This window comes from Homalodisca vitripennis, chromosome 4 (genome assembly GCF_021130785.1).
Source record: "Homalodisca vitripennis isolate AUS2020 chromosome 4, UT_GWSS_2.1, whole genome shotgun sequence".
NCBI lineage: Eukaryota > Metazoa > Arthropoda > Insecta > Hemiptera > Cicadellidae > Homalodisca > Homalodisca vitripennis.
The window spans coordinates 89,474,420-89,484,890 of NC_060210.1; the positions used below are offsets into that span (position 1 = coordinate 89,474,420).

Sequence of the window (10,471 nt, forward strand, 5' to 3'; positions counted from 1 at the left end):
GTTTTTGTTCTAACTGGTGACACCAGTGACCCAGTTGGTAACAACAAGTTTCCCTCCCGGTAGTTGTTGTCTACATCAAACCAGTTCCTCGAAGCTCGGAAGGAATGAAGTTACGACTACGGTTATCCGTGGTTACACGGTGCTACCATCATCGTTAATCAGGGCCTCATTAAATTGACGAGTTTAGCATTTTTGCAGTGGTTATTTTATGGGTGTTTGTAAAGACTTTTCAAAAGTAGTCCGGCAATGATTGGAGACGGTCCAATTTAATATTTGCCAACGGTCGTTGTTAAAATTGACACTCGGGAAGTCTAGGAAGGCAAGGCGTAGGCTGAACTTGCCTGTCATGCTGTTAACATTTGGTGGGCATCATTACAACAGATGTGTGTTCGGGTTTTCGTACAACCAACCCTTATCTTTCAATTATTTTCGTTGCACAATGAATTTAGCAACCAATGTTGTCCTTATATATTACGAAAAATGTAAAAAACGTTCTTTAAATTAGGATATTTTATTGCAATCTCGTTATTATTCCAGTGATTCCTTATCCGAGGTAGTACAGATTCCGATTAGATGGGTTAGCCGGACTTCTACTGTTCCTTCTGCTGTTCAAACAGGGGGAAATTAACATTGCTAACTTTTTTTATTCTAAGAGCATTTGGGTTAGATACCAGTATCTGCCCCAAAAACCCGACCAGATGAAGATTTTTCTCTCTTAGGGCAAGAAGATGTCAAATTGGACTATATCCTTTGGGCTTCTTCCGGAGTGATAAGATATTCTGAATGGGTAAGGTTGGGGTAGGGGCCGCCTCCTGTCAAGATTCACGAGGAAGGATTTTAGGTATTAATCTAAGTCAAAAACTCCTTGATAGAAAGCGAAGCCATATCTGAACCAGCCTCTCCAATCAATGCAGGCAGGGGGAGGCACGCCCTTATGTCTGAGCTAGCAACAGCCCTTAACACTTAGAGAACCCCTACTGGGGATTTTTATGGAGAGAGTTTATTAACCGTAATCAGACCCTCTAGAACTTTGAACCGTTACTTGATCTCTTGTTACGAGGGGTGTTTCTTGTTCGTCGCTAACGAAGGTGCTGTCGTAGCCCGCACTGATGATTGAAGGTTCAAAGTCAGTCTGATAGGATAACAGTTCGAGAATTAGAAATACTTTCAGGCTTAATTAAAAAAAAATCATAAAGACTGATTTCTTAGTTTGAATTTCTATTTTAAGGTTTAATGGCAGAGAAAATTGAGTTTGGAGATACATAACTGTATCTAAGCAATACTTGTACACTTTGAATGAAAACGTACCATAAGTAGGCTTTGGGTGTCTATCGCCTAAAGTAAAAATTCAACCTTACTTTACTCGACAAAAGTTGTAATTTTACAGCCACGCTATAAGCATACTTGACTTTGGTCTCCCAACTCTAAAGATAATTTACAGTTCTATTTCGCTCATTTTTCTTACACTCATTCAGAACTTGCAATCAGATTTCATTCCAGGAATGTAAATAGCTCTTCGCACCCTTCCTATTCTCGAATCAAAATAGTACCAACCGAAAGATGAGTCATTATTAAAAAGGGCAGAATTATTATCAAAATCACCCTGTTGCTTCATATTATTATTATCATATGTTCGTATATCTTGGTATGAGATGTTAACAATATCAGAAATTAACAAACACATGGCAATTGTCTTAAAATAAAAATGTATATATACTTCAAAATTGAGATTCTAGTTTTTTTTTGCGGACTGATTGGGGTACATTATTACCTAGATATTGCATGAAACACGAGTAAATTGTGGCTATCCAATTTTGTAATTATTTTAACCATATTAAATATATTAATTGATTGGTTAGTTGGTGCAGCTTATTTTTGGTTTAGTTTTTCATTTATTGGAATATAAGTTAAAATGCAAAATAACTAGTTTTTATATACATAAAATGACAATGAAAAAGAATTTTTTTACACCATCGACATTATTGACAATCCGACATGGCCCTTTTAAAATCGTGTCGCTGTCCTTCTGTCCACCTGTGCCATAAATAACTCTCGATAGAAAGGTCTTGAAGACTTGTGCTTGGTACATAGGTTTCTCTTAGTCCAAGGTAGAAACCTACTGATTTTCGGGTCAAAGGTCAAAGGGCAGTTCGTCTGTCTGTCTACCCGCATATGCAATAATTTATTAATGAAACTTGAAACTTGGTACATACGCTCCTTTTAGTATAAGGAAAAGATCCATTGATTGTTGTGGAGGGGGGAAAACAAAATGTCAAAAGAGCAGTCCATCTGTCTGTCCGTTAACTGTTGATAATAAAGTTCTAGAGACGAAACTTGGTACTTAGGTTCCACCTTGTCCAAGTAAGAATTTTAATGATTTTGGAGTAAAAAGGGTAAAAGGCTGTCCGTCCGTCATCTGTCCGTTTGTACGATAACAGTTTCGTTACGCTCTGTCAGGTCCGTTGATACTGCCTTGTATCCGTTTTTAAAAGTTTGTGCAATATCCTATCCTCCAACTTTTTTACTCTGGCAGCTTCTGGAGTATGAGGGAAGCTACTATCTCCGTGCCCAGGTGCAGGTCAGTTGCCCAATGTCCGACCGTCTGTCCGCCACATATAAGCCGCACACCCCACCACCTATGACTATACCCTGGTGTACAGCACCGGTCTCGGCAGTTCCCCCGTCACATCGGTATCGCTGGTCATCATCATGAATACCATAGTGAGTATGAGTCATAACAGAGAGAAAAATAGAAAATTTACCACCTGCTTTTTTAATGTTTTGCAACAAAATGTAATGGTTTGACTTTCGCGAAAATTGTTTTTACTCATAACATCTGCAGGAGAAATACTCGTATATTAAACTTTGCAGAAATGTGTAAATAATTGAATAGTCCTTAATCGAGAGAAAGTATAGTGTTTTAACATTAAGTGATGATTATCACGTTGTAATAAGTTCAATTTAAGTGTAAAGTTGCATATGTTGTAGTACCCTCCATTTTTGTATGAGTTCTTAAAATAACTTAGATGAAGGTATAATATCATTTACATTTTATTTAAATTATTTCATTGCAACTGACAAATTTCTCATCAAGGAGCACAGTATGTCGAGCCTGTACGGTAATAATATTTTTACAATTGATTGGGAATTACAAAAACGATTTTGACAATGATAGATTTTGTTGGTATAATTAAATTAGAAAATTTCAAATAAAACTTCTTAAACGCTATATAAAAAAAGTATCCCATTATTCCAATAGTTTAGTAAGGTTCAAGAAGAAAGTTTAAAAATATTGTACAATAATTACAAATTTTAACATTTCATTCCAATATTAAATACGTTTGTCTTGGTCTCCTGTTCTTTATCAAATTATATTATGGAATGCACCCAAGGGCGAATCCAGTAATTTTTTTACATTTCATTCCAATATTAAATACGTTTGTCTTGGTCTCCTGTTCTTTATCAAATTATATTATGGAATGCACCCAAGGGCGAATCCAGTAATTTTTTACATTTCATTCCAATATTAAATACGTTTGTCTTGGTCTCCTGTTCTTTATCAAATTATATTATGGAATGCACCCAAGAGCGAATCCAGTAATTTTTTACATTTCATTCCAATATTAAATACGTTTGTCTTGGTCTCCTGTTCTTTATCAAATTATATTATGGAATGTAACCCAAGAGCGAATCCAGTAATTTTTTACATTTCATTCCAATATTAAATACGTTTGTCTTGGTCTCCTGTTCTTTATCAAATTATATTATGGAATGCACCCAAGGGCGAATCCAGTAATTTTTTACATTTCATTCCAATATTAAATACGTTTGTCTTGGTCTCCTGTTCTTTATCAAATTATATTATGGAATGCACCCAAGGGCGAATCCAGTAATTTTTTACATTTCATTCCAATATTAAATACGTTTGTCTTGGTCTCCTGTTCTTTATCAAATTATATTATGGAATGCACCCAAGGGCGAATCCAGTAATTTTTTACATTTCATTCCAATATTAAATACGTTTGTCTTGGTCTCCTGTTCTTTATCAAATTATATTATGGAATGCACCCAAGGGCGAATCCAGTAATTTTTTACATTTCATTCCAATATTAAATACGTTTGTCTTGGTCTCCTGTTCTTTATCAAATTATATTATGGAATGCACCCAAGGGCGAATCCAGTAATTTTTTACATTTCATTCCAATATTAAATACGTTTGTCTTGGTCTCCTGTTCTTTATCAAATTATATTATGGAATGCACCCAAGGGCGAATCCAGTAATTTTTTACATTTCATTCCAATATTAAATACGTTTGTCTTGGTCTCCTGTTCTTTATCAAATTATATTATGGAATGCACCCAAGGGCGAATCCAGTAATTTTTTACATTTCATTCCAATATTAAATACGTTTGTCTTGGTCTCCTGTTCTTTATCAAATTATATGGAATGTAACCCAAGGGCGAATCCAGTACTGGTTTTATGGAGGGGCCACTTTGTACTTTGGTTCACTTTGGTTCAATACACCATTAAGTTACTGTAACAGAAGATTTCGCATTGAACAAAACAAAAATATAAAATGTTTAGAAAGAAATTTACTAATGCTCAAAGTTCAGTTCATTGAGTTAAAGTAAGGCTAAGTTAGGCTGCACGAAAGATTAAATAATTTCATAAAAATGTTTTTTTTTTCAAAATCTCGGAGGGGGCATGGCATAGGTCCGCCACTGGTGCGATTGAGGTTAATTAATTATTTTGAAATTTTTATTGTACTTTAAGGAAAACTAAATCTTTAGTGCTTATACTAACAAGGCCTATTCCATAACCACCAACTAAGGTTTTTCCTGTTTTCACCTCGTCGAAACATTGTTAACACAATTAAAATTGAGAAACATCATTGTGCAGAAACATCTTCAGTAATAAACACTGATGCTAAGGTGTCTGCTGCTTTCTTTATTTTAACGCATTCGTTAGTAAGCATCAGTTATATTGAGCGGTATTGAAAAAATTTAGTTTAGAGAAATAGTTTGTTATCAAATATTAAAATATGTTTATCCATTTTTGTAATTTTATGTGCCTTATTTTTAATCAGATTTTCGTATAAGGCGCTATGTATAGGTATGTGCTTACAAACCGTACACCGTCTCTCAAATATCTTAATTTACTAAAATTTTAAGTAAAATTATACTAAAAAAGTAAATTTTAGGATACTTTTTATGTGAAGTGTGATGGTACTATCGTCCGATTTTTTATATTCATAGAATAATATATCTATTAATAAATATATTCAATAACTGTTTGGAAAAATTTAAATTTTGTGTGAAAAGGCTATGGACAATAACTGTTAACAAACGGCCACTAGACTTTTCAATAATCTGTTAGGGTGGTCAAACTGTAAAATACAATGTTTAAAAAGGTTTGTGCTATACCTATACAACTAATTTGAATAGGTGATCGGTTTTAAGTAACCCGTGCTCTAATATTAACAATATATTTATAGAATATAGATTACATACATATATCTTGCATTTACTAGGCAAGTTTCTAGGTTTCACTGGGATGAAATATCAAAGTAAGATGAGTTGAAAGATCTAATATTTTGCTTTATCATTCTGTGTAACGATCACAATTTTGATATTTGATCAAATGAGGTCATAGGATTACAACATACTCATAGATCCCAATCCTTGGCAACCCAAAAAACACAATAGTTGTCGAATTAGGGTTAATATCTAGACTGTATTAACGTATTATTATATGTTCGTATGCAATGTGTAAATATTATCTTTGTTGAGACAAAATTTGTACTCACTTCTTCTCTTTCTTGTAATTTTATTTAAAAACAATAAAAGCCAGTTACAGTTATTCATCATTACAAATAAACACAATGAAATGTACTTAACATTTACCACGTGTAAATGTACTTACTATTTAAAGATAAAACATAAATATTTAAATATATATGTGAACTTTACAAACAACAACAGTTCAATTTAGATAAATTTACATAATTTTAAAACCATTAAAACGGGGTTATTCTACTTGCATTTGGCCACGGCCCACTTAACTGAGAAACAATTTATTATTCTCAGCCTTAAATTGTGGCAGACTTAATTTTGGAAAATGTTCGATTCAAGAACAGTAGTGATAAAATATAGATTTTTCTAATTGTGGGTTTGTATATGGGGAGGATGTAAAGTACGTTGTAAAGTAAAGTAATGTTGTAAAGTACGTTGTAAGTAAAGTAAAGTACTTTACTTGTAAGTATAGAGAACATCATACAAATCATAGCTTTCAGTTCCTTCACTATACCATATTGAAATTCTTTTTATATATTTTGGGTACAATTATCATTATTGAAAACGAGAAGGTACATTTAATTATTATAAAAATATCTACTTTTTATTAATGATTGCAAGCAAATGTAAAATATTTACGTAATCATAGAGTCGAATAAGTATTGAAAATAAAGTGCAATAACGTTAAGTCTTGGCAAGTTCAAGGTAATAATGTAAGGTATATAATGATAAAAAACTAAATTATGATTTATATTACGCATAACGTATGGTACAGAGCTTGCTAATTTATTGCTATGCTACACAAAATAAAACTATTTTGAAATTGAATGCCATTCACTCTTTCCTATGACAACGGAAATTTCAACTTCTTGTAAACTATGCACAAGAGAAAACTCACACGTTTTCTAGAAAAACACTTTTGTTTAATTTTCGTCATTTATAGTTTATTAACTGTTTAAGAAAAAAACGGAAATTTTATGTATTTAAAATAGTTTTGGAAAAGTCATAACATTTTTCATTTTAAATTATGGTACTCAACTCATATTAGTGTTAATGCACAATAAACCGAAATTGATGGGCCAATCTAAAGACTGGCAGATGCCATAAAATAACAATTTATGATTTACATAATGCACCCATCGGTTACGTTTTTTTTACTGAACGGCTGTGGCAAAATGGTGTAAGGTTTCATACCGTAATTTACGAGTACTTTACTTGCGGTTATAAAGTTTAAGAATCATTATTATTATCCTCCCAACACAGGTTCTGATGCAGCAACCTTCAACCTGTGATTCTGAACTGACTTGCCTTTGGCCTTGGGATCTTACAAAATCGTACTACTCCTTACTCTAAGGAAAGCTTTTGCCCCGGCAAATCCTTCTACATTGTCATTTAGAAGATGGCGCAATCGGAGTTTTCCCAGGATATGGTTTTTTATAATTTAGTAGATAATTTAAATTTTATTTAAGATGACTTTTTCACCAGACAAAAAACACAAATCGCTTTTTTTACTCCAAGAGGAATTAAAGAAATTATAAAATTGGGTAATTTTGTAATAAAGCCCAAATAAGAAGGCCTAGACGCGCAAATTTATGTATATTAATATTATGTATATGTATGTTAATATTAATGTATGTATATGTATGTATATTAATTAGTTATAGCTTCAGAGAGTGATACGCCTTTGAATTATTTACGGCTTGAGGAAATGGCTTCATTGATTTAATATGTTTTTAATAAAATATTGTTTAAGGAAATTAAAATCTTTATTCATGTATTGTTGGATATTCGCTGAGAAAATGACAGACAGATGGGAAACTAAGCATCGGAATCCCATGTTCATATGGTGAAATATGTTTGTCTTGACCTGAGCAATAGCTTGGTATACCTTTGTTGAGAGAGTTTCGGGACACCCTTTATAAGCTTTATGATTAGCTAGTCTGTAAATTTTACTTTGAATACCTCCCACGATCTTGGGTGCATTTTCTTCCCTCGTTGTCCCCTACACTGGGATTTATCGATGGTACCGTTTAGATTCGAATTTGGCGAGACTCTTTGCATTGAGATTTGATTGCAATAAGTTGTAAATTAAAACGTGATTGTGCTGAAACTGTTTAAACCAGTTTTATGGTTAATTTATTGTTGAAAAAGGTGCCGTTCATTTAATGAAACTCTTTAGGCACTTACAATCTTGAAAATGAACAGTAGTTTCATTGTTTAAAAAACTTCCTCGGAGTGGGATCTTACTCGAAAAAAGTACGTAGTCGAAAAGTACGTTGAGTCCGTACTATGAATAAACCGCAGTTTAACAGGATGTTAATAGCGAATTTCTAAATCACTTTTGCCGGTCGTTGTGTTGCAACACATCTCGAGTCGTGTGACAGGTTATTTACTGTGTGGACCGCATTCTAATACCTGTGTAAAACTTGTTCTCTTGGGCAATGAAACAGTTAGTGTAGTTGCTCCATTTTTTGTTGATAATTAGCCATTTTACCGGTCTACTATAAAAACGTCTTGATCTGTTCAGAGTACTGCTATGGTGAAAGGTCACTTCAGTCATCTACGTTCAGTCACCTTGAGATGTAAAGTCAAGAGAGTTGTAATTGTTAGTGTAATTGTTAGGGAAAGGAAGAAAAAGAGTTGTATGAGCACTCCATTGGCTTCAAATCTATTTTTATTAACACCTAAATTAATTGTATTAATTGTGTTAGATTTTTTTATTTTTATTATTACGATTTTATGATTTTATGATTTTTTTATTATTACGAGCAACGAGTATAACAATGTAATCAAAATCTCTCGAGCCTTTATTGAAAATTGCTGACTCAGTTGTTATTGGGTTTATTTCAATTCATGGTATTTGGTTTCTTATATATTAGAAGTTCAATTTTAATTGAAATTATTTAATGTGTGGACCACATTCTATTTACTGTGTGGACCAAAATTACTATAATTTTGAATAGTACCATATTAAAAATTATACTTCATTTTTTTATGAAGGATTTTTTTAGAAAATGTAGGTCGTGCCAATTTGATAACCATCGAACAAACTGTGTTGGTTTTTCCACCTTGTGGAGCGTTTTTTTTATATATATATATATATATATATATATATATATATATATATATATATATATAATTAACATTGTTTTATAAAAGTATTGTTTGTTTCTTTTGTGATCAAAAGTAACAACTATGGTTATAGTCGAACATTTTTTAACACTCTTCAACAATATAAAAATATGTATCCATGGTAACTATAGACAGAGGAGGATTTGTAGTAAAAGATGCGGAAAAGCATACATTTTCCAAAAGTTCTTTTTAGAAGGGAATGTCATACCTTAGGAAGCTTATTTCCACTGACTTTCCCGCCTTCATATGACTGTTTCAGACCAGACTCTAACACAAACTATTTGGGTTTCTCTTCTTAACAAAATCATCCTGTAAAGTATGGAAAAATGCCTTCAGTCATTATGAAACTTCGCTCTTTTCTTTCAGGTCGCTGCCCTGCTGCTGGCAGCCGCCTACTTGGCGGTATCTGAAGCTACTTTCTACGGAGGTTACCATGGAGGTTACCATGGCTACCCCGTCTATAAGAGCTACCATAGCTACCCTGTCTACAAAAGCTACAGCAGCTACCCCGTGTACAAGAGCTACAGCAGCTACCCCGTGTACAAGAGCTACAGAAGTTACCCTGTCTACAAAAGCTACAGCAGTTACCCTGTGTATAAGGGCTACGGTGGAAGTTATGGATATGGAGGCGGTTATGGCTATGGAGGTGGCTACGGATATGGAGGTGGCTACGGATATGGAGGAGGACACGACTGGTGGTAAAATCCTAATCCAAAAGTTTATCATGATTTTGAAATTTCTATTCTTATAGTGCAATTTAAAATAAGATTTGTTTAAAACTAAATAATGAATTGTAATAAATTTCAACAGGTTTATGTATTTTGTATGTTCTTCTAAGATTTTTACTTATTTAAATGATTCTTCTGATTACTAGATTTCTTTTTATCTGTTAAATTAACTAACCGAAGCTGTTTCTTCACATTATTTATATGTTTACCGTATTTTACATAGTTTTCAAGCATGGAGTGGGGAGCACCCACTTAATTATAACAAATACAAAAGCATTTAGCTTATACTTAGATTCATAATATATCAAACATTTCTAGTCTTCAGTTTGTATAAGTTACCAATAAACTACCATTTTATACTTACAACAGGTAAATTTGTTGTTTTTATTCTTTGTTATCCTACTCACCATAAACGTTAATTCTAAATCATTGAATTTTATAAAAGAAAAGAAAATGTCGTACTCATTAAAATATGTAAAACTATGTCTTTAATTAATTAATTTATTGGAAACCAAACTACTTACCATCACAGCTGCTGGTGCTAAATTATAGTGAGAAGTAAAATACACCGTTTTGGCAGAATACAGTGATCTTAAAGTGTAGCAAATCCGAAAGTTTAGGTACCACAAAAGAGAAAATACAATGTGGTTAATTTCTTCCCTTCGGTTGTCGATACTAATGGATCCTTGGCATAAACAAAATAAACTAGCCTTTGCTTTAGTCCATTACTGCGTAGTGTTAGATGAACTGGCAGTAATTAGTGGTTTATTTTAAATGATGTCTGTAACACTTCCGGTAGTAAATTGATAAATTTTTTT

At 32.9% G+C, this 10,471-nt stretch overlaps 1 protein-coding gene across 1 annotated transcript; it reads left to right on the plus strand.

The window, feature by feature from the left end:
* Positions 1-2,639: 2,639 nt before the first annotated feature.
* On the plus strand, positions 2,640-10,027 carry LOC124361471 (prismalin-14-like). The gene is made up of 2 exons (XM_046815521.1): positions 2,640-2,721; positions 9,292-10,027. Exons 1-2 carry the CDS (start codon positions 2,710-2,712, stop codon positions 9,625-9,627), a joined length of 348 nt encoding a protein of 115 aa, XP_046671477.1. The 5' UTR covers positions 2,640-2,709; the 3' UTR covers positions 9,628-10,027.
* Positions 10,028-10,471: the final 444 nt, after the last annotated feature.